At 42.3% G+C, this 25596-nt stretch overlaps 1 protein-coding gene across 2 annotated transcripts in view; it reads right to left on the reverse strand.

Moving 5' to 3' along the window:
* LOC311494185 (thymocyte selection-associated high mobility group box protein TOX-like) overlaps positions 1-25596 on the reverse strand; it is a 74111-nt gene that overhangs the window by 4414 nt on the left and 44101 nt on the right. For both annotated transcript variants that reach the window (XM_084553097.1, XM_084553096.1), the window contains 3 exons: positions 19538-19795; positions 3871-4101; positions 1111-1191 (listed from right to left, as the gene is read on the reverse strand). In XM_084553097.1, the coding sequence (XP_084409223.1) occupies positions 1111-1191; positions 3871-4101; positions 19538-19795 (570 nt within the window). The remainder of the gene's footprint in view (positions 1-1110; positions 1192-3870; positions 4102-19537; positions 19796-25596) is intronic.

Raw genomic sequence — 25596 nt, forward strand, 5'->3', positions numbered from 1 at the left:
TCATGCTGATCAGCAGATAGATGGTTAAATTAGGACCATGCTTAAAAAGAGTTGCTTTTGAAGAACTTGACCTTTCTAAGCCCGGACAGTGTCCCTCTGAGCAGGTGCAGCACCCACAAAATACCCCGCCTGCACCCTCTACCTCCACCGTCCCTAGGCCTCTGTGATGAGCTGTCAGAATACTCATCTCCAGCCATCAGTGTTGATTAGAAGGTAATGGAGCCCATTTGTATGAATAGAGCTGGGGCCGAGGTAATGATCAATAGACACCTTGACAGATAGATGGGGAAAGAAGAGGGACACACACCCACACACCCACACACACACATACATATATGCAGGACCCCAGGCAGAGAAATGAGGCTGTTTGCCTGCAGAACAAATGGAATGACAAAAGGAATCTTCCCCACACTACATTGTGTGTTGTTAATACAAGACGGCACTAAACAATGCAATCCAACAGCCCTCCTCCTTGCCTTTCTTTATCCCCTGTGCTACTATGCCGGGGTATACAACGCGCCATCATTCACTGGGCAAAAAGGATGTCATAGATCTGCATTAGCGGGGAAGTGTCAGAGGAGGAAACAGCGGCAAAGCCAATGATTGCTTGCGTTGATTTTGATGTACTTCCTGTTGTAGATGAAGAGAGGAGGAAATCGATGATCTAATGCATGACACAGGTGTCTGCTGGTGCAAGATAAATTTAGGAGTGCTACTTTCTAAAGATACACGCGGCATATATAACAGAATTATACACGATCTCATGCGCGGCAGATGGGAGAGCAATTATTTTCTATCCTCCAACCCTCATAGATGTTATGGCCATATGCTTGTGTGCTCTCCGACTGCATGACCCCTCCCCCCAACCCTATATAACCATATCAACTCCCAACCCCCAATCTACACCCTATGGAAATCAGGTATTGTTCCAAATATGGTCTGCTGTTTTTGCATCAGATGCCACCCCTCACCCTCGCCGCCGCCACCACCACCACCACTACCGACACCGTCCTCTCATCCCAACGTAGCCCCTCCCAGCCCATTAGCAGGGATTTTTCATCCAATCCATCATCAGTTTTAACCAGGGCCTGTGTGTGTCATAAGCGTTACCTTGGAAACCAGACTGGCTCGGTACGCGGCCAAGGCTTTCAGGTACTCTTTCTTAGCCGCCTCGGTTTTCCTCTTGTACCCCTGTGAAGAAGAAGAAGAAGAAGAAAAAATCAAAACAAGAAGCTTCGGGTGAGAGGGGAGGTTGACGTGCTCGTAAACTTGCAAACACACACACGTCTCAACAACACACACACGTCTTTTTAGCCCGCTAACACTTTCTTAAACACATGCCGCACACACAAACACACAACTATGCCCTTAATGTTCCCTTTCCATCAGAGCCAATGGTACAGAACACCTCTATTTCCTCATCACAGCACTAATACTCCCTCATCTCAATGTGTCTCCCTCCATTGTAGCAACACATCATTTCCATTCCAATCCACCTAGAGAAATGAACTGGAACTTCTCTCTCTCTCTCTCTCTCTCTGCACGACTATCATGACACTGACATTAGGGCTAAACCAGAATGGTTGTTGTCTTTCGGCACCTTAGGGCGTGATCCCTTTGCATGAGTTTTGTTTGACGCTGCCTTCCTTATTGTTAGAGCGATTCCCGAACCTCTACTGTCATACAACTACCTGCTGCTGCTGCTGCTGCTGCTTCTGCGTTTTCAGCGCGTTTGCATAAAGAAAAATGGGCTTCTGAGTGCATATGGATATCTGCACGAGTGTGTACATGCACGCGGGTATTTTTAGTCGGTAAGGTACATACATAAATTTGAGAGTCTGTGTAGGACCGGACTGAAAATGAGGCTATTAGCTATAAGGGGCTGTGAGCAAAATCATTTGTATTATGCAAAACAAGAAGTGCTTTTCTTAGTAGGAAACAAAAATGGGTTTAGGTATTGCACTTCTTCAGTGCTGATACTAGCACATTTAATGATATTAAAATGACGCTTATAAATCCCCTGCAAAAATCCTTCCTTTAAGCCAAGCCACTGTTTAAGAATTGTGTCTAAATAAAGTCGTCTAAAGCCGGTACGCTACTCAATGTACACAGCTAAAGCACCAGACTGAAAATATACAGGAGTGCTTTTTTTCAGTATGTAAAGAACAAGCAGTCTTTCCACAGCCTCCTTCTTTACATACTGAACCTTGCACATCCCATGGGAGTCACTAATAGCAGAGAGAACTAACAACTGTGGTTTCCTCTTGGAGTTAAATACCAATAAAACAAACGCCATGACCTCCCGCAACACTGTCATCATTAGCCTCTCCTGGCTATTACCGCTGAACTGGAGATGATGATGTCAAATTTCAGGAAAAAAATAACAAGATTGCTCTTCCTGGTTAGCCAAGACGCCCTTCAGCTAAATCCAAGGATGAGACGACAATGGCGGAGGGGGATCGCTAATTCTGTATTCAAGGCAGGATCAAAATAGCAGGTGAGAGATATAAATAAAGAGAGTGGAATTGAGAGCTTCACACGTCTCGGCTTGTCAGTGGGCCGGTGACGATACATGGCGTGGTGGCATCAGCCACGGCGGCTGGAGGGACAGGATGAATGGGACGCTGCCTCGGCCCAGAGCTTTGTGGGAGTTTTGCTTTGGCAGAGATGATGTTCTCTCTTTCTTTTTTTTCCGTCACATTTTCAGAAAATCCTTTTTTAGTTTTTGACGGACACTGCGCAGCTGAGAAAAACTTTGCATAGTGAGAGTGGGAAGCAGAGCAACAGCAAGGATTTGAGCCTGTGTGTGTGTGTGTGTGTGTGTATGTATTCATATGTGATTGTTTGCTTTTGCAGGGATGCGCTGGCAACCGTGTGTGCGTCTATTTACCCAATGCATAACATATCAGTCCTTGACTCCTGAAATCTCCCCAGGCGCATTTATATTTTTCCCATATTGACCGTTTCTGGTCTATAAAATGTCCTACTTTGTTCAGTCTCGGACTGTTTTACGGCTATTGTTGCACAGAGCACTCCCCCGCCCTTCCTCCCCTTCCCCTTTGGTAGAATTAAATTTAGAAAGAAAATCATTTTAATGAGAGTCAGGGGAGTGGGGATAAACGGATGGATTATCTTTAGAAAGAGAAGAACTAGCTCATTAAGGTGAGCTGTATCTCACAGCAATGTTCTGGTAATTACACAGCAGATAATGCCAACTAAAGGCTGCCTGCCTGCACACACGCCATCTACTGGTGGGAACACTGAATTGAACCGCACATGTGGGGATTTGTGTCATTGCACATTGCCAAACACCTAAAGATAATACGCCTAGATATACACATTTGCATACAGCCAGAGTCCCTCATGCCTCATGGCCACATGGCGCCCGTCGTGCATGAGTATTAGTGTTAATATGTACGACCAATCAGACTCCTGAACGGTAGATTCAATATTGCCTCACGTCCCCATCACTGGCTATATCTGTGGCACAAGGCGCAGACCATTTTCTTCACCTCAGGTTGATTTATCCTGCACCTTATTCTCTTTCTTTCTTTTTTCATTTATAGTTTTTTGTGAGGGGGACCTGCAAAGTGAGAATTGCACTGCATGATCTAAACTGCCGTGTTTTACTGTGCATATGACTTGGATCTTGACTACATTTAATGAGAAAGAAGAAGAAAAAAGGGGTTCAGCAGCACATGGTGCCATGGCAGAGCCCTGGTTTAAACATCATGGAGTCATGTCTGAGACACTTAGAGAGTTTAAATACACACAGGCACTTGACAAGAAGTTCAAGAAGCTTAAAACAACAGGCCGCCTATGTACCTTCAAAAACTGCATGTATTTCTATAGTTCTATGTTTCTTCGTACCTGCTTCTGTTCCTCTCCTAGGCTGTCCCACATGGAGGCCACGATCTTGGAGACGTCCCCGAAGGTGGCATTGGGGTTCGACCCCTTGATGGCCGCCTGGGTGTCTCTGAAGAAGAGCGCATACGCCGACACGGGCTTCTGCGGCTCGTTGGGGTCCTTCTTCTTCTTCTTCTTCTGAGGTTTGGGTTTGGGCTTCATCATTTCCGCAGAGGATCGCTTCTCGCCGCTTATCTGGAGACAGAAAGAGGGACGGTGAGGCAAAGAATAGGCTGGCCGTCGAACAATTAATAGTAACTCTTTTTCTGCTGCTACTACAGAAAGATGCTTGGGGAGTCTTTCAGTATGCGTTATATTTATGGGCGTGATACATTTATCGGATAATATATGCTAGTTTTTTACATATATAGAGCACATGAGAACACACATATTTGCAAAGAACTCAACTTAAAGTCACTGGAAAACAAGGACAACATTAACGTCAGGGAGAGAGGTTCGTCCTGTGGTGCACCGAGGTAATTTTGAAAAGAAACTGGACAGTTTGGGGATGAAGAGAGCTAATTAAAATTTCATCTGCAGCAGCTCCATTTGGTTTCACGCTGGTGACATTTTATCAGCTGCTGAATCACCGAATTCACGGACATTTGCCTTTTCAGTCCCTTTCAAGTGGACCACAAAGATTTCAATATCGCGTTCTGAGGGAACCATAAGAAAAGGATTAAACACATATATATATATATTTTTTTTTTCATAGTACATGCCCAGTTAGTTCGTCAGCAATACTACACACAAATCTCAGCGCATTCTCAAAACCTGCTCGCGTCCGTGCAGTGTACTCGATCCAATACACATGAATACATTTTCATTTTCCATGCAGGGCTCTGACTGGGAGTCAAATCCAGGTCACCTGATCCTGGATGTGATTCTATATGGAAATTGCCTTCTTTGCAGCAGAAGAGAGAACATGTCAAGCGGGAGGGAGGGAGGGAGGGAGGCGAAGGGAGAGGGAGAGAGAGAAAGAGAGAGATGCAGTTGAGGGTTGATGGAGAAGAAGAAGAAGTGATGATGATGTTGCCATTAGTAGCACTGGTCCTGACTCTCTGGTTGCCATAAAGCCATAAAAAACAATCCAATTTCCATCCATATGATAGAAGATATAATGACATGCTGAATATATAATGATATACGCCGGTATTATACCAGATGAGGGATGTTTGCGTGCACTCGTCATGGTTGCCGGGGTTATGGAGAGTTACTCTAATGTTGTAAGGGGCTCCGAGTGACAGTCAGTTCTTCTTGGCGCGGAGGCGCCGTCTCTCAAGCCAAGCTGCTCCTATTTCATCACGTCGCATTTGAGAAATTTTAAACATCTCTGAATGTTTGCTTTCATAATCCACCGATCCACGGGTTCAGTGTTAATACTCAGCAGGGGAGCGAGCAAACCGTGAAAAAGATTTGTCCCCGCCTGAGTATCAAACAGCAACTTGAGGACATTTAAAGGCGTTGGTTTTCCATCTAATGCATACTTATCACGAGATTAAGCAACAGCCACGACGTTTTTCTTTTTTTCTTTTTTGTCGCCTTTCACTGTCAATTGGAAAACAGGAAATGACTGCCTTTGAAAATTGCATTGTTTTAGCCGAGCATTTGCCAAACAGCACACTGTATTCCACGCAGCATGAAATTAACTAATCAAAATTCAAGGTCCAGGAGCACATTTGGCAGCAAAAGGAAAACTTCAAAATGGCCTTTGTGTTGTGAGGAAATGAATGAATGTTCCCATTCAGGGTGATGTGAAAGTATCGCTTGTCTATTTCACAGCTTACAGGTAATATTCATTTGTGTGTGTGTGTGTGTGTGTGTGTGTGTGTGAGCGTGTGAGTGCGCACGGTTTCATTAAAAAATAATCATCCCTCACTTTTAGGCAATGAGGCAGAAGACAGGCATTTGAAACGACATCTGTTCCACCCAAGCCTTTGAAGTGAAAATAGAATAAACTGAAGGTAGAGCTAATGGAATGACAGAATAGAAAGAAAAAAAAGAAAAAGCTAAATAATCTCCAGGAAAATTCACATGTATTCATACAAAAGAACGAGCAATGACACACAACAGCTTGCAGCGGCAAGCACGCAATCAGCCGGGGAGAACAGAGCGAGTATTCTCTCATTTCTTTCTCTATTTTCTTCTTCTATAATATGAGATTGGTGTTTGAGAGCTCGAGTGTGGAGGGGCTGAGTGGAGGAAAAAAAAAAAAAAGAAAGATGAAATATCAATGAATCTGAAAGAGTGAGAAGAAGTTGAAAAATTAATGAAGATGGCTACTTCTAAAAAAGACATCAATAAAGAAAGACTTTGCACACTCTTTGCACTGTGCTAATAATTTTCTCTCGGGTAAATAAACAGAATAAACACTCGTAGACACTTAATTTGTTCTCATTTCCTTGCAGCACGTTTCTGCTAAACCTAGGGCTCCTTCATATTCAAGAAAAGAACAAACTTCAATTCAAGAAAGTCCTAATTTGTAATTTTTGAATGATTATTTTTCTGATCTAACAAAACACTACCAAACAACACTCAAGGTAAGCAGATACTGCTTTTACTTTTTTCAAAAAAAAGACCCTTGATGACAAACGTATTCACTGGACAGGCTTTACATGCTGCCTTTACAGAATATTGGCGGTGGATAAACAGTAACAGCTACGTAGCTCCAAGCTCACTTTCCTGGGGTTTTCTCGTGCAGGTGCAGAGAACAGTAACGATAGTGACAGCTGTTGTTGTCAGCCGAGAAAAGACACAGTCGCATCCCTTATTCATAATGAAACATCTTGCGGCTCCGCTGCATTCGGGTCTATTTTCTGATACTGTCAGTCGGGGAGATCGGTATCTGGTCCACTTCTACGACGGACCTCGGTTGATGCAAAACGGCCAGATTGTGGAGCTCTTCTGATTCTGATGCGTCGACACTACATCTTGATGATCAGATTAGCGGACGTTTACTTCCTGTCCTGCACCAGTGTTATTGTGCCGAGGATATCTGAAGAGAACGTGGTGTTATTTCGCAAATATACTCAAAAATCATCCCTAAATGATTCTTTTATGCTGACTTCCAGGAACAGGCCCTCATATTCACGTTTATAATTTTGCATGAGGATGCATGCTGTATGGCCCGCAACAGTAAAATGAACTGCAGCAGTGCAGAGGGTCATTCTCTACTTTGGGTAGTCACTTGCAAGTTAAATACTATTTTACACATTTTGCATAAAGATGTAGCAATGAAAAAGAAGTAAATGACAAACGGGCGAAAGAATAAATTGAAAATCAGTCAGCAGCTATAATTGGCAGCCTTATCGTATATAAAACACATTCCTGATGTGATGTTTTCACCACGGTTAAGTGATTGGATGCTGATTTCGTCCACACACACTTGACAGTAAGGCTGAAAAGGAAAGCTCTCTTTTAAAACACTGCAATATAGATTCACCAAAAACAGCACATGGCTGTTGCTAGGTAAGACCACCACGTCCCGTGCAGAGCAGCATAATACACTGAATCTATTTTTCGTACGCAGCTTTCTAGACTGAACTAGTGTCAGCCCTGGCTCGCTCATCCCATCAGCATTTCTGTTGTCTGAGAGAGAGAGAGAGAGCGAGAGAGAGAGAGCTGGAAAAGGGCGGTAGGTGAAGAGACAGATATAGGGAGGAGGAGGAGGAGGAGGAGGAGGAGGAGGAGGGTAGCTGTAATTCTGAATGGACAGCACTGCGCTGGCATGACAAGATTAGAATTGACAGCCTGATAACTGCGTCACTATCAAAACAGCAAGGGGGGGAGAGGAACAGAGAGAGGGAGGAAGATTGAGGAAGTGGAGAGTGAGATGCAAAGAAAAAGAGAGAGACAGAGAGTTGAAAAAAAAAAATGATAAAAGCAAAAGGAGGGCGGAGTGACGTGGAGAAAAAAAAAGAGGACCGATAACAACAACAAAGACGATGCAGGCGCAGAGTTTAAGAGACGTGAATATTAGACAATAAAACTGGGTATTAGTGTCTGAGAGTAGAAAAGTGTTTGTCCAATCACGGCCTCCTGAGCACATACATCACGGTCATCATCATCATTTACTCTGAACAGCAAAGTGGAGAGTGCTGCATGGTGTATCGGTTTCAAAAGGCCATAAAAACAAACAGGAACTACTCTGCGCCGATGCAAAGATAGACTTTCTCTCGACGGCGATGGCCGTTACACCGAAGCATGATGCAGATACTGAGATCTGAAATCTGATCCGAATGCCATCCGCTCCCAAAATCTGTACACGGGTTTCAAAGCCAAACAGCTGTAAAACAGGAGAACACACACAGGGAGAGCACTGATATCCAGTGCGTCGTGCAGTTTGTCCTACACCAAATACACGATAAACCCATTTTTTTATGATGCTTCTTGCAGGTAAATATTGTCTGAATGGGCTCTGGCCTGAAGAATAAGATAATGCACGAACACTCCTCGTCAGCTGATACATACGCAGGAGGCTCTTTAAACCTCTTTAAACCTTTGATCAACGACGGGATAGGATGAAGAGACGGTAAAAGAGATTTAACACGTTCTTCTAAAATGAGTCACCTGGCATTGTTTTTCTTTCCTGAATGCTGTCTTAAGGTTGAACAACATGTTAAAGTGTGCTTTATATGACACATGCTCGAACTGAAAGTGATCTGTGTGAGTAATGTGCCTCTTTGCAGTGTGAAATGTACGCTCTCAGTCCCACGTCCCAGAACGGAAAGAAAAATGCAATATCCATGAAACGCTTCTACTCTCCTAACAATCCCACAATGCAATCTGTTACATTCTCCAGTTGTCCAACACGCATGCAAAACGATGATTAATAACCAAAAGCAAATATATCCAAAATGACTTTACAATCATCTACTTAGTATTTGCTTCATAAGGAGGAGTGAAGGAATAAATAAATGAATAGATTTTGAAGGCAGTTTATATACCGATACACCTTCCTAATATTGTGTAGGTCTGCCTTGTGCCTCCAAAACAGAACAGTTGTGACTCATCAGAGAATGGACATGGGCCTTCTGAGGGTGTCCTGTGGTGTCTGGCAATAGGATGTTGTTAGTGGGGGCCTTTGGGTCCTATGTGTTGAGGGTAGGGGGCCTCTGATACCTGATCAGTTTGGGATCTAGTGAATTTGGAGGCCAGGTCAACACCTTGTGCTGTTCTTCATGTTTTTTTGAGTTGTTCCTAAACTGTTCTTGTGTGTGTGCCTGTGTCAGGCTGCATCCTGCTGGGGTCATTGCTATGGGGTGGGGGTGCCTGGTCTGGTCTAGGCGGGTGCTACATGTCTAAGTAACATCCACATTAAAGCCAGGTCCAAAAGTTTCCCAGCAGAACGTTGTATTGTCACAAGATGGTCAATGTTATTTACGTCTCCTGTCAGTGGTCATAATGTTGTGGCTGATCGATGAGGTGACTGTGAACTAATAGCATATTATATTCAATAATAGGCCGACTTTATTTGTCACTTGAAAGCAGCACATAAAAACAGCAAATGCAGCAAGTCTGAAACAAACTCTGACATACTGTCATCAATTCGACTATTTTATATGAACTTTTATGAATTCTGGACAGTTTTAACGTTCACTCGATGAGTTAAATCAACTGTTCTCTCTCCTTTAAGCTCTCATCTGTCTCACAAGCTCCTTGGAGAACTACAGCTACCTCTTTAGAAGCTAAAATCCTCCGTCATATTCACTAGCTGGTGTGTCTTTCTGGTGCTTTTTGTGCTGAGCAGGAAATGCACTGTGGTTTTGTTTTTTGTTTTTTCAGGTTTTTCCATTGAAAAGCACCTGCCTGGAAATGGCTCTGATGAGAGCAGTGAGAGCGAACCAAAACAGTGAAACGTTGGGCCACAAACTATAAATACAAAAAAAGTTTGGAGTTGAGGTGACTACAAGATCCAGAGTTAAGATTACAGTGGCTTTAAAACATCGACATTAAAATCTGAATTATGGAGCTGATACAGCTGCAGCGAAGTTTGAAGTTAAGCTATATATATATATATCTACATATAGGTGTTTTTAAAAACACAAGAAATTCAATAATGAAAAACATACTTGTTCTACAGTGCAATGCAAAGATCTCTCCAATCGAACGAGCATCGAACTTTACCTCTGCAGCATACTGTAGAGAAGCACAGCTTAGCGTGGCTGCAGCAGACTCTAAGCCTTTGTGGGTTAATAAATAGATTAGGTTAAAGCAGCAGCGGTGAAAATAATGGAATTTCGGGATGCCGGGTGTAATTTTTCTGCAGTTTTCTCTGCAAGCTGCAAGGCAGAAGAGGGTTCCTAAAGGCTGTTTAGCGCAACGGAAAAATAAAAATAAAACTGCGGCACACTTCTATGGAGAGTGGCTGCTTTAAAAATTTAACGACTGGTTTGTCAACGGAATCATTCATCCGGTTACTTGCAGCTTGTAAGGACGCAGGCGGTACAGAAATGAACGATAAATGATGAATACTACCCAAAGTTTTACACACAGCAACATGGATTTAATGTCAATCCTCTGTGCTTGACTCCGTGATCAGAGGATTCTTCTGAAGTGGTTTTTGAGGAAAAAGTAAGCGAGTCTTTGTTAAGTTTAATTGGGGCGGGGATCGAGTGGGCTTTTCTTTTTTTTTCTTTTTTTTTGAAACATGCATTTAGTTGTTTTTTTAGGGTATCGTTTTCAACTAGCATTTCAAAGTGCACCTGTATGTAATGCCGTCGGGACAGATGCCTTACAAAATGTTGGCAGGCAGGATGAGAATGCAAACAAATCTGCCTGCAGATACCCTAAACGCAATCCAAAATTCAAGCTGATCGTTAAAACAGCTCGAATATTACACAATTTTAAATGGAAGTCTGCACAGAGTCTTTACATCTCTTGCTCCCAGACAGTTATTTAAAATCTCCCCCATGCGTTAGCCCTGTCTTTGTGCATTCCCATCATCTAGTACACCGTGAAGTCTTGACGGGCTAAAATATGTCTTAAAATATATACAGTGCCCTCCTCATCTGGAAGCAATTACAGCTCCATGTCGGACTGCCCATCTGTAAGCAATGAGTGGGACTGCATGTCAAAGCGGCTGCACAGATCTCTGAGTAGAACCAGGCTCTTGTTCAGAGAGCAGCACTCATCAAATAAAAACACAGCCCGGCCCAGACAATAATGAACCGGAAGTGGGGATTCATGATCGCGATCTGAGAGACATGAAAGGACGTGAGTGTAGACCTGATCCATAAAGAGGCCATTATGGAATTTGTATCCAGTTCTGGTGCCATTGCAGTATTTCGTTTTACAGACTGATAGGGCAATGTGGATTTGATTTCAACCAGCGTCCCCATTGCAGTTATTATAATTCAAACTCAAGCCCAAAGCCATTGCCGAACTAAGCCGCGTGATTTATCTGACTCTCTAAAAATGACTGACAGCTCTGAGGAGCTCCTCCCTGCAAGCTTTGCCTAACAGCACTGGACCTACTTAATCAGGCTAAATTGCGCAGTCGAGGCCCTTGTATTTGGTAATGTGGTGAAAACAGTGGCAAGTGAGAGCTAATTAGATTAACGGGTAGTTTAACGAGCTGTTGGAGGGGCCCCCGCAGATTGGATTTTAATAAATAGTGGCAAAAGCATCTGCTATGCACTTCCTGGCTCTGCTGGCATCCTAATTGGCCCCAGTGGGTTGCTGTAGCTCAGCACTACACAGCGCAATTTAAAAGGGGAAAAAGGCAAAATGCTATTTTATTTTTTTTTCTCTCAGGTGAGTCTTGGAAACGAAATAATAAAATACATCTTTATGACTCGTAAGGCTTCACGAGAAAGGTTTTTATCAGTGTTAATTTAACGTTTTTAGATTGCTATCACCACAGAACATCCACAAAAGAGAGAGAGAGAATAACGCCGAGTGTAAATAAATCAGAACTGAACATATTCATCCTGTTCCTATTGTTTGTTTTCAAGATGACATGTTCCCATGATGAGGCCTTTGTAGAGGCAACGGCACAGAAAGGAAAAAACAATTAATCAAACATGAATGAGCGACCATAGCAGGGTTATTTCCATGGCAACAGCCCGAGGGGACAACTTGAACCCTTTAATGTGAGCTGGTGATGTCTCTTTGTAAACATCTGCGCAGCGGGGGGAGAAAGCCAATGAGAGAGCCTGGCAACAGAGGCATCACAGGGCAGCAACCTCTTGGTATCAATCGAAGTTTCCATTATCTGGCGCTGAAAGGACCGAAAAGTGCTCTGAAACATTGCATTTGGCAGCATTTGAGGAGCTGATAAGCATCTTTGCACAACTGCTGTTAAACGTCCAAAATCACTGAGGTGTCACTCAGCAAAGCTCGTGGCTGATAAAAAAAAAAGAAATATATGCAAATGATCAGAAGAGAGTGATGTTAAAAGGGATAAGTTAATTTCTGTGGACATACTTGACCTGGGTTTTGCTGCTTAAAGAATCGCTGATATCAAAGACATTTATGCGAACACAGTTTCTCAAAAGTTGTTTCTCTCACACAAGGCAACGAATCAGAGTCTCTCTCATGCTCCTCCTGCCTTATGCAACCTGCAACCAGTAGGCTCTTTCAGCCTCCAGCTGTGACCAACAGCAGGCTTTGTACAAACAGTGCACAAACAGCGCAAACCGCTTTTATCAAGGGTTGCTTTGCCGGTGCCCATAAAGGCATTAGACTAATTGTCATTTTGCAATTCGGTGCAGCAGGAAATCACTGTCAAAGCAATCTGCTCTCTTTGTCCACCGTTGCCATTAAAATGCGCGAGCAAAACGTTCAAATTTAACAAACGAACATTAGAGTTGCAAGAGTGACGCTCGAGCTGAGGAGAAAAGCAGAGCCTCGGGCTGAGAAGGTAACCTGATTGCAGTTTAAAAACGACTAGAGCACCATAAGTATACAGTAGCAGAATAGTAATTCAGTCAACCACAAAGCTCTCGGCATGTAAAAGGGAACATGAGCAGCCTATAGTTCTCAGTGGTTCATGCTCAAAGTCAACAATCCTTGCACAAATCTTCACTCAGTTCTCAGTGAAAGTGCACAGGAACAAAAACCCCAACACTTCAGAAACGACAAAGCCGGGAAAAGAAAGTCTTTGAAAGCTCTAGAACTGATATGAATGAAGTTTTTCTTTCTGCCGGCGCTGAAACGACTCATCAATGACCGAGCTGTGAAATGTGCAGCCCGGCGGTAGCAGGTATCCGTAACCTTCTTGCAAACACTCTTGTCCCAGACCTCACTGGTTCCTTGGGCGAGAGTAATGGCTTCTTTGCGCTGGGCTGAGCAGTGCTATTGTAGAATCACAGAGCGGTTAATTGAAACAAATGACTCTAATAATGGGACATTATCCCCACAGGCTGGCTTTGTGGTGGGCCTAATTAGCGTTGCGGTGGTGGCGAAGAGGACGAGTCACCACGCTGATCCCTCAAAAGGAAGCAGCAGCCGAGGCCCTCCCTTTAAAGTAGCCGTGGTGGGATTCTCCCACTGGCGGCGTGGAAGGATGCCGGGCGTTTTCTAAAGCAGCGTGGTAAACGCAAACATGTTTAGTCGGGCCGGAGGGGCCGGTCTCAAGGTTGAAAACTCGGGGGGCCGTCTGTCTGGAGCTGTGGCTTCTTTTCTTTTTTTCTTTCCTGTTCTTCCTGACTGAGCAGGCTCCGAAGGCATCCAATGATATTTTTATTTCTTGTCATGATAAGATCAGCAAATTAGCACAATTGTGAATTATTATGGTTCTATTAATCAGTATTTGTGCATATTAGAGTTTGAATCTCAAATGCATCAGTTCTCAGGTATAAAAAAGGGAAATTCTTGCATTTCTGAAGTAAGAACGAGCAAAAAAAAAAAAAAGTCAAACTGATGCATGAAATAAGACTTTAATGTCATAACTGTTGTCAATAAATATTCTGTTGATTGACTACTTGATTAATCATCTAATCATTTCAGCATTTATTAAAATTATTGACAATTCTTCACACCGTTGTCCTCCCGCGTGTCATCGAGTTCTCCTCCGGAGCGTCAATGGCCCGTAACTAATGTGACAACATGGGATATTGTTCTCCAGATGTATTTTGATCGCCACTGAAATCTGTTTTTTGCCATTCCTAATTGTTTACCCTTGTACATGATGATCCCAGAAAGTCACTTATAGCGCAGTGTTCAAATCTCTGTGACCAAGCTGTTTTAAATATTCATTAGTCGTAACAGTTGCCTAAGGTTATTTGAATTAGCGGCATGAATATTCATGAGCCGCAATGAATGTGCATTTGTTTTTAATGCTCAATCCGTTAACGCTCATCTTCATTACTCCGGTCCCAACGCTGCATAATAAGCGGCGCAAAAAAAAAACAAAACAAAGCTTTACTTTTTAAAAGCACAATCCTCTTCGGGAGCACTATTTGTTTCCGTTTAAATGAAACAGGAGCGCCCTACCAATTATCTCGCTGTCACTTCTTTTGACAACTACAAGACACATTGTTCACCCCTGTTGTGGAGTGTAGCACTGAAGGGCATCCGTCTTTTTGTGAAATGGAAAGCCACAAAAGAAAATATTTCTACTGTTACTGAAAGTGATTTATCTGGGAACGTCACCAGGATGTCATATCTATCCCAGTGAAAGGCAGCAGAGCAAGCGGGTCATATGAGATACGTCTAAAACCCTACACAGGAGAAAAAAAAAATGAAAGAAAGATTGCTGTTTCAATTTATAAAAAACACAAAACAGAACACACTAGTAATCCAGCTGCACTGATCATTAGATGTCAAATCAAATACTTTTTTAGATAGTCTTTTTTCACATTCTGGACTTAATTCAAATTAATTAAATTTGAATTTCACTGACTGCATATACACTGTTGGCAACCTAACAGGCAGTTTAGGCTTTTGCATCAATTTGACGCCGTAGCTAAGGCGACAGCGCAGAGCATTCGCAAACCTTAACGGCTCTTTTAGAGTACTGTGGGACATAGACGCTGTAACTTACACACATAGCCAGCATCGGTGCAAGCCATTCATGCTTGTGTGCTAGTCGGCGCTGTGTCTTGTTTTTTCAGTCCGGTAAATTTTTGTTTCCACTTCCTGCTTCACTTTCAACAATGGCGACTGAAACTTTCGCCGACAAGTCATACAAATGTTTGTATCTCCGAACCTCCTCAGTTAACCTTTCCTCGATGTCTTCCATCTTTATTGAACAATCAATTCAAAAATTGCACCGATGGAGAAGCAGCAGAAACACGCTACTTCCAAGCGGACCAATCACTCTTGCGGTCTGCGTTCTCGTGGCACATAGTTACATTTCTGGGGAGGTGTACGTCAGTTACAGCGTTAGGATCTGACTCTGTCGCTGTAGCTTCTGCGTCAGCTTAACACAAAAATTAACCCGAATGGCAAAAAAGACACACAGCGCCAACTGTCGTTTGGGTTTTTACAGAGCGAACCAGACTGACAAGCCTACAGCGTTGGCTACATGCGCAAGTTACGGCGTCTATGTCCCGCAGTACCATAAATGAGCCTTCACTCTGACCTGTTTAATAGCTTGATTGCCTTCATATCTAACAACAGCTGTCAATAGCGTTGTGTCACTGCTGTCAAACACCTCTTCCCTCAACGTCCTGAAAGCTAAGTGATGCAAAATGAATCCTTTTGCAGATAAACTGAAGTCAGATTAAAAGTAGCATAACCTTCTAGGGTGACAGTTTCGCTCCTGGCTTAGACAGAGGTGTGCCGGTGTGTCTTATTCAGGATCCGTAGATAAATTGGAAGAAAATACAAGACGAGCAAAACCAGCACGAACAATGCTGCAATATTTGCATGAGTTCTTCTTACCCAAATGCACTGTAATTCATAATTGTTTTGTTTTATTCATTGGTGTTTTAGTTGCAACACAATGCATCCTGGTACATGTAGGCACTGCAATAACAAAACCCAATGCAGCATGCATAAATAAATGAGTTGATCCAACTAGCTACAATTCCCATCAACCCAGATTCGCTATCCACATGAAAAAAAAGACCATTTTTCTGTTCTTCTGCCCACAAGTGACAAAACAAAACGAAAATAAGCAATCACCTAATTAATTAAATGATGTTGGTGAAGCTCTGAAAGTAAATAAAAAGACAGTATGTCCAATTAACAAGCTATCCACGATATTAACAACTGTTTAAACACAGCAGATTGTTACAAACGTCTTGTTAACGGCATGTTAGTCCCACATCAACCTGCCAAAATATTAATTTAGGACTATATCTTTAACAAAACAAAATTGCCACCAGGAGTCTTCTGACTGAATGTTTGCCAGTTGGGGCTTTCCTCCTCTCTAACCAGCCTCATTACAGCGGTAATGAGACAGGGGCTGCTGTTCTGTTTCAATATTTAAACGCACTGGCACCCCTCAAGGCTCCACGTTGGGGACGCTGTACAAACTCCTCCTCGACCTCTCATTACCATCTCCCTCTTCCTTTATTTTATTTTTATTTTTTTCAAAGTGATAGATCTTTCTGGCGTCCCCCCACCCCCACCCCGATGCACCGTCAGCCAGACCTGAACGATCAGAGGGCTTGTTCAACACGAGACCCCTTGAGTGCCACCTCCATCTGAGCGCCGGGGTGGCAGAAACGCTGACAGCTAGGGTTGAGACAGGGATTCTCCCTCAGCAGTGAGCATTCACACGACAGCATGTTACATTTCACAGCATCCAGTCATCCAAGACTTGGCTCTATCTGCCTCAGTTCAGAGAAGCTGACAGAGTAGGTCATCGGCGTGGGGTGGAGCTACGAGAATGTAAGAGCATTTCTAATGGACAGCTCCGGCTTTAATAATGTCAGCGTTCATGCTTCTGCTGCTTCTGCTGGAGTAAACGATGCAAATATCAAGAAATGGTTCAAAGATGGCAGTTAAGACTATTACGAATAACATGCAGCTTCAGCAGAAAGGATCACACCCAAACACCTAAACAAAGTGCTGGATCTGCTAAAAAGTAGAAAAAATAAACCTCAATCTATCACATGCAAAAAGCTCAGATTTGACACCACTTTTCCACAAACTGCTACCAGATTTACCAGTTAATATTTCAGCTGTGGAATCAATAATAATAATTATATGGGAAAAAAAGGAGGTTGTTCAATTTACGAGTAAAAAACTCTTTTTTTGCAGCATAGAAATATCAAGATTATTATACAGTCAACTCTAAGTGAGCTGAAATTGCATTCTAAAGCTACGCGGACAAAATGATGCAAAATTATATGCCCATGCAGCGCGATGATGGTCAATCCACTGCTCTCCCTCCTGTAATGATTTAACTGTGTTTGCTGTAGGATCGATGTGAGCTGAAAAAGAGAATCCCAAAGCAGGGAGAAGTTTACAGAGCTTTAGCCTTAGGCTAAATGTTGTACAAAAACCAGCAACAACATCCCTCGAGATGAAGCGTATCTGTTGCTCCAGCTGAGCTTGTACTTGTAGGAGGTTTTAAATGTGCAGTGAAGGATAGCTGTTATTGAAGAGGAGCGTATCCTTAAGGTAACACTGTCGACTTTTTATTTGCTTCTTCGGCGGCGGTGAGAGCAGACAGTTGAATGATTAGCGTTTTGGTTCTCCAGCTATCTCCTCCAATTTTGTGACTTTATTGTAAGGTTTTTGTCAATACAGCGCAACAAAGGGAAACGCTGGTCTCTTCATTTCTGACCCTGGTTACACAGAGAGCCTATTTCTATCCGGCCTTATTATTTTTTAAGCATGCCGCAGACACAAATTCAATCTTCCTTATTATGCCTTTATCAGTACGAAATTAAGGTTAATTGACTTTGCCGTGGAAACATCAAATGAAACATCCCTAATGGAAACAAAATGAAAATAACGTCATCTCCAATTGCTTTAAAATATTTCTCAATATACAGCCTACTTTCCTATTCCTCGGCCTCAGAAATAAGCTCCTCTTGTCCCAGGAGATAATAAATGAATTGAATCCCCCCCCCTCCAACCCCAACCAGGGCCCCCCCTCCCTCCCTCCCTCCTTCTTTCTTATCGGTCATCTATTTTTCCAGAGTAAGCTATTACTTGCTGGGGTTGCTAGGCAACAAGAAATATTAATAGCGGCTATTATTAGCCAGCCTCTGCTAGAGTAGTACTAAAATGTGGAAGTGGGAAACATGAATGTGTTACATAAATCTCTGGACCTTTCACAGTGTGTGCAAGTCTCTGTTTGTGCAGTGATTTATTGCAATGACGGTTCATTTATGAGAAAAGGGGGTGTGAAATAAGAAAATGGAACATTACCCTGAAGGGCTATTTGAAAATAAATAATTGCAAAGGTGAAACAAAAGCTGTTTAAGAAGCAGGCGCTCCCTTCTCTGTTTGCTTCAGAAATGTTGCCGGCCAGAAAGAGCTGCTCTAAAAAAGCCTGTGTTATCAGGTTTGTCATTAACTAAATCATATTATTGTCAAACTGTCCATCGGTGCTAAGAAGCCGAATGCCTCTAAATGTTCCACTCAGCAGCATCTTTCTCACATTCAGCGCAGTAGCCAGTGGATTGTGACCTAATCCTGAAGTCTGGTTTTAATGGAGGCCTTAGCTACCACCCACGGAAAGAGAAAAAAATATATAAAAATAATAAAAAAAGGAGCCTGCAACTTATGCAGTTTGATTCTGAAAATCACATAAGACCTGATTAACGGAGGATAAATGTCACGGATGCTCACATTAAAGCATAAATATTCATGACGGAGGGCAGAGAGAAAAAAGTAATATTTATGTCAGATGAAAGTATATAACGCTGAATTATTCACCACGCGGGCCATCTATAATTCATCCGATTCGATCCTATGATTAAAGCATTTGAATGTGTTCGCCAGGGGTGTTTACATGTTCGGTCTGAAGCATGTTTAACACAAGAGAAAGTCCTTTAACTGGAGGGGAGGGAGGGGGGGTGAGGGTCCTCTGTATCCTTTTGAAAAAGAAAAAGTAGCTGACAAGGGATACCCACGCACCCCCCTCCCTCCCGCCTCCATCTGGAATTTCTGTTCAAAACCTGCACCACGCCTCACCCACCCATCCTCACCCTGCTCCCTTTTTTCGCTTTGCCGATCGTAACGAATGAAAATGTGCAGCGCCGGGTTTCTCGCTCCCCTTTTCCTAGGCTCACTTTGAGGCAGTGAAACCTTTTGAGTTGTGCAGTTGTGTGGATATTAAAGAAGCTCTCGCCGCAAAGGTCTGGGTGTTAAGGATGGCAGCAGCTCTCTGTGTTTATAAATGTTGCATGCAGCGACTCTGGCCTTGCTAAGACTTCAGTGTCTGTGCTTCCCTGGCCTCCAACCAAGCTCATTAACAGCCTAATAGAAGAGCGATTTGTTATTATGAAAAAATGATCAGAGTACACAGAAGAGTTAGTCATTTTACCGTTTCGTCTGTGTTTATATAAATTTACAGCCTCAACGCAGTATCGTAAAAAAAAAGAAAAAAAAAAGACTGAACTTCCCATGAAACCTTCAGACAAAATGTTCTCTGCGCTGACTTGCTGGCTCACTTCCAACCCTTTGACCGCACAGGCTAATCGCCTACCACGGCGCTTGACTCGTATGATCGTAGAGGGGGCCGCAGCTAAAAAAGAGATAGAAAAAAAGAAGATGTACTCACTGAGTGCATAGGCCCAGAGAGGAGGTGAGTGTCCTGACCCAGCATGTTGGACATCATGAGGGCGGGCAGCTCGGGGTAGGAGTAGGTGTTGAGCAAGCCGTTGTGAGGCAGGGAGTGGAAGGGGTAACCTGACTCGTGCTCCATGAGATGGAGCAGAGACGGATCGGCGTGGTTAGGGGGCGTGATGGGGGGGATCTCGTAGTCCTCGTCCCCTGCTCCTCCTCCGCCGCCGCTGCCTCTGCCCTGATTGGAGTAGCTCTGAGGAAAAAGCAGGAGAAAAAAAAAGAAATCTACTTTTTAGAAGTTGCAAGAAGGTAATCTCTCTCCAACATATACTTAAAAAAGTAAAGAAACACACAAGGCCAGGTCACAGGTAGACAGACACCACCATCTATCTGAACTGTATAGTACGCCCACATTCATTTGCATATCTCTCGGGAAGTGCACAACATAAAACTTGCATTTAAAAACAGTGTCACATATAGAAGGCTTGTTTCAACGCTTGCGTCTCAAAGAAAAAGCCGTACAAAGAAAAGCTTGCAACTGCGCTGCTGCACAACATTTTAATGGCAAACCGAATGTCAGCAACAGTCTGGGAGAGAGACGGCTCACAAAAGATGTTCCGGTTTAATTAAAAAGCTTCGTAATTAGCTTTTTAAATGCACCTGTTGATTTTTTTATTTATTTTTTTAAATTTATTTATTTATTTTTTGTCGCCGTTCAGACTCGCAGCTCTTTACAGGAGCCGAACTGGTGCATTCAGCCTGTTTTGCCGAAAACGAAAAATAATTAGAAATGCAAATTGTTGCGCTCACAAAAGTGTAAAGAACTCATTCGACGCAAATGTACACGGCAAATTAATTAGACAACAACAGCTGCTGTAGAGAATAATTTGCCTCAGAAATCTTGACAGCTTTGAAGCAACAAACTGTCAGCCCCGCGCGCCTTTAAAACACAGTTAATCAAATCCATTAAGTGGAAAAACACCACTGACAGTCAGTTAGTGGCTATTTTATAATCTCATAATTACAACGCCAATCACATTTTTAGAAACGGGAAAAACTGGACTAAACAAACCTCGCAGTCATCATTATGAAATGTATGCAGAATACCCAAATGACCCCCGGCAGTTAAAACAGCACCGATATTACCCCGCTAATAAGGTGATACACGAGCAGTGTCTTTTCCGGGGCCCTATCTCGACATAATACCGCGCTGAGAAATATGGTTTTGTGCTCTCAAAAAGCATACTGAGGATATTCACCAGGGAGTGAAAAGCAATTTTGTCAGAGGCAATCTGATGCCAACTCCCCTTTATAATGACTGAGGAAAATTAATCATCACAAATAATATTCCAGTGTCAGCCATTCAAGAGCTTTTTAATAGAATTTTTATTATTCATGTCTCGTGGTACACATCAACTAGTCCGTTCTGCAACATTTCAGAAATCAATTCAATATCATCTTCGTGTAGGCTGTCATCTCGCCTGCCAGCGCGGCAATTCATCTTGAAAACAAATATTTTTAGCAAACAAATGGCAAGAAAACGCAGAGGAGCAGCTACAACGTCCCCCCACCAGCAGAACATGTGCTTGAAGATAGGATAAAAGTCTCATAATGTGCACTGTCATTAGGGAGAAAATAATAACTATAAAAGGGAGTGTGTTTACTATTAGGGCGTGATGTGCTATTTTCCCTTCCCGTAACGCTCATTGCTCGGTGCTTGCTTAGAAATATTGTTACTGACAATTCCTTTTCCCATGATAAAAGTTTCCTCCGTTTATTGTTGTCATTTGTTATTATTGTTAACAAACGTAAGCCACAGATTTAATTCAATAAAATCCCACTACTCTGTGTATTCATAGCTGCCTATATGCGGTATGGCGCCTGTGTCTGTGTAATATTAACTCCTTAAACTGAGGCTGGACAGATCATCGGGTAACTGGAAAGTGAGAAAGATAGAAAGTTATCCTTTCTATCTTTCTCAGTGCTTAAAGTAGCTTTACAAAATTACTGCAGTGTTTCCCGGCCGTAAAAACTCAAGGCTGCTCTGATTAATTGAAAAATGAACCGGTGAAAACTACACTCTCTACACTAAACTGCATACAGTTCATAGACACATACATGTATTTTGCAGGTACTGCTTTGCTATAAAGAGTATATACATTACACATATACATTCACTATAACACGCATATGCATGTATGTATATGTGAAGACAGATAGACAGACACTTTATTCATCCTGTGAGAAATTCGGTGTCCAGTAGCTTCATCAAATAGAAACAGGAGGAATTACAGTCGTAGATATGAAAGATATTTAAGTTGTATAATTGTATAAATATATACAGTTGTTTCCTCACAGGGAGGCGTTGCAGAGTCGTATGGCCTGAGGGACAAACGACCTCCTCAACCTGTCAGTGGAGCAGGTATGTAAATTGGTATGTATATATGTTGGCGCATGTTTATGTGGGTGTATTTATGTGCATGTGTACTACCTGTCCATTTTGCACATACCAATCTGTATATTAATATTAGTATTACACTTGTTTTGTTTTATATATACTATTATTGTAAAATACTAACTTACTTAATACAATATCTTGTATAATAGTAATAGCTTGTTCCCTACTATTGGGTAAATTGTGCACTTTTTGCTATTTGCACTATTGATTTGAAGCCTAACTGCATTTCATCATGTATGTACCTGTACTATATGCAATGACAATAAAGCTGAATCTAATCTAATCTAATCTAATCTAAATATGTCAAGGGTTACATGTCAGAACGACTGAAAACTATAGTGCTCTAATGCATTGTGCAACCATGGATTGTATACAGCCTATGTGGCGCAACACTAAGTATCTCTAAATGGTTTTGAAGCTCGGTGTGGTGGCTCTGGCCGTCGCCACCTTGCAAATGCAGCAACCGATCCCACCTTACTCCCAGCTAATTCAGTAATAGTCATAGACGCCTGGGCCTGGGCCTGAGCCTGAGCCACCAACATTAGAGGGCACCCAGTTCGGCCACGCCCCTTAATTATGCATACATTTAAGCATTATTACAATTTAAACAGGTGATTTGTGTACAAATCTGCTCCGCTATTTTTTGTACCATGCTATAAATGTGTTTTTATCTAGATTATCTATCTCTCAACGTGGAAGTCTATGGTGATCGACTCACTTCTGGAGCCAGCCTCAAGTGGCCATTTGGCCTGAATTACACTTCAGGTTGGTTTATTTCTCCAAAGCACAGATGTTGCTGCTTGTTTGCAACTCCATTAAACCATTGTAAAGATGTAATGAAACAGAAACAGAGGCTTGTTTGGTATAAACAAGTGATTATTTGCCATTATTGAACTGCGGGGACAATTTCTATTGAGCAATCATTAAAACTCTTGAAAACATTTATGTTTCTTAATGCCTGGTTCAGTCAGAGGCTGTATTCATGCTGAACAGTGAAGCAATGTTATTTCATGAAGCCTCAGTCAAGCTTTTTGTGGGATGTAAGCAATGCAGAAATCAAACACATCATTTGGGACACTTGTTCTCCACGAGATGAAACGTAAATGTGGTCATATGTATGTGCAAAGATTTAAATGCTGTCAAAGGGCTATTTTATGACCGTGGCGTTCATCGCTTTTGTGATTTTTTTTTCTTTACAGCTTTTTCTGATGCCCTTGGAGATAAGGCACGGGACAAGGACATCACAAGTTTAACATTTTCAAACATAGATAAATAATTCATAAATATGCTGTCTTTCAGGACATTGAGAAGAGTGGATGAAAGAGAGGAGGGGGGGTCAAAAAGAAACGCCAAATGTTGATTCAGCCTTCTCTCTCGCTGTAACCTTCACCCCCTCCCTCTCTGCAGAGGTGAAATTCAAGCAAATCTGTCATCTTTCTGGACAAGGACGTTACTTTGGACCTTTGAAGGCTCCACACAGCAATTGTTTCCCCAGCGTTTTTTTTTTTTTTTTTTTTTTCCTTTAACTCAAACATGACGCTGAAAGCCTTTTTTAAAAAAAAAATAATTTGTGACTTGACATCAAAGAACCACATTCTTCACAATCTTTAATGGAGTTTAAAGGTGTGAGATGTTGCTCTGAAGCAGCATACGGACTATCATCATTCATAAATGATTCACCAATTCTTTAGAAAAGCAAACAAACGATAAAATGATTCGCCTCATTGGATAAATGTTTAGTTTAGTTAAATTAGTGCTGTTAAACTGATAAACACACTCAGGGAAACTACTGATCGTTCATCCTGCACGGCTAAAGAAAGAATGTGAAACACAAATGCTGTTCGAATCTGTCATCCAAATAAAACATTAATGAAGCTGATCCACCACCACCGCTGCACAATTTAAGACACTAGTTGGGGTTAGTAAGTAGCCTTAACTCTTCTTTGGTACAAACACGTTCAAGCTCACGGGATGAATCAGTAACACCACAGACAGCAATTCTCCTTCCGTCCTGCAGCTCTCCCCAAAAAAAAGAAAAAGCCAATCGTCTGCATTATAACAGGCAAAACTGAAACTGGGTTAGGGCTAGGGTTTACGTCAAGTCAGTTGCGGTCCAAAACAGGAGCAGGTGTAGACAGATTTCCAAAAGTACGTGGAGTTTCTCACGGTTTAGCAAATCCATAATAAGGGCCCTGGTGGGGCCGGCCAGAGACTTTGGTCGAGTCAGCACTCTGGACAGTACCTTAAATGAAGTCGGTGTCATAAAATCTTGTGCATACATGGCCTTTTAAACCTATAAGGACCAAAAACTACTAAAGCAGTTATTATTAGATTTGAGTGGTGATTCTATATGTACAGTTTTAACTGCAATAGCAGTTATGACCCTCCCTATCCACACAAGGGGCGGCTTGGTTTTGTAAGCTTGGCATAAGCGCCCGAGGAATTGATGGCGGCCAAGTGACAAGACTTAAATATAAGGTCTTGAGTATTTACTGCACAGGGTTTGTGTTGGTTTGCTGTTCAAGTCTGATTGAAATTATTCACACTCAAATCTCTGTTTTTATTCAGACAAATAAGGCATTAAATGCATTGTTACACAGACAGGTTAGTAGGTTAGTTTTACCCTACTTGTTGTTGCAATAGTTAACCGTGCAACAGTAATCCTGTCACATACAGGTTAACCTTGTCTTTCTCTTAGTTCATGGCATTTGAGGATTTGAGCTCAAACTCAAAAGACTGACACGCATGCTACATTAACTGTTAGCTAGAAAAGCCTGAAGTTCCACATTGACATCTACATAAGCCTCTATGTTGGAAAGAGTCTTGTTGAGTTATCTTAAGTAATCGCGTTATTTTTTAAGTGGAAACACATTTATCAGCTTAGCTCAAAGTTGTTTTTTGGGACACAAATGGCTGTGAAGATGAGATGGAGTCATTAGCTTGGCGATGGAGTCATTCGTGGCCTATGAGGTGTTTAGCGGAAGACAGCTCATCTGGGAACAATGATGTGTTCGTCAAAGGGAGGAGAATGAAAACGTTGCACAACATACCGGAGAGACTGTCATGGCTGATGGGGGACAAATTGTCCAAAGACAAGAGCTGTCTAGTCTTTGATGGACTTTGTTATTACGGCTCCAGCTTCCCTGTAATACAAAACGCTCTCAAAAAATAAAACATCTCCTTCACGTCAAAATACCAAATAACTTTGAATGAGTATACGATGTCCTACGGAAAGTCATCCAGCCATATGCTTCTTGGTAAAAAAAAAAGAAAAAACACTGACAGAGCAGCCTGGTTTTGGCGACAAACAACAGCTGGCCATGCATACATAAAGGACTTAACGTCCACTATTCCAGATATAGACGGCAGCGGTAAATCTTTTAAACATCTTATTGAGAATTTCAAAATTCACCTTCAAAGCCGAATCCTGAAGCGGAGGGAGAAAGGGCAGAAATCAAACTCAACATCAATGGGTGTTTGAGCTGAGACGTGCGCCCACAAGTGACCATTACAGAGATGGTGTGCAGGGTCCGCAGAGGGTATCTGACCCGGCTTTGAAATGGCAAGGAACTCCATTTGGATGATGTATTAAGAGA

Source organism: Chelon labrosus, assembly GCF_963514085.1.
Source record: "Chelon labrosus genome assembly, chromosome: 10".
NCBI lineage: Eukaryota > Metazoa > Chordata > Actinopteri > Mugiliformes > Mugilidae > Chelon > Chelon labrosus.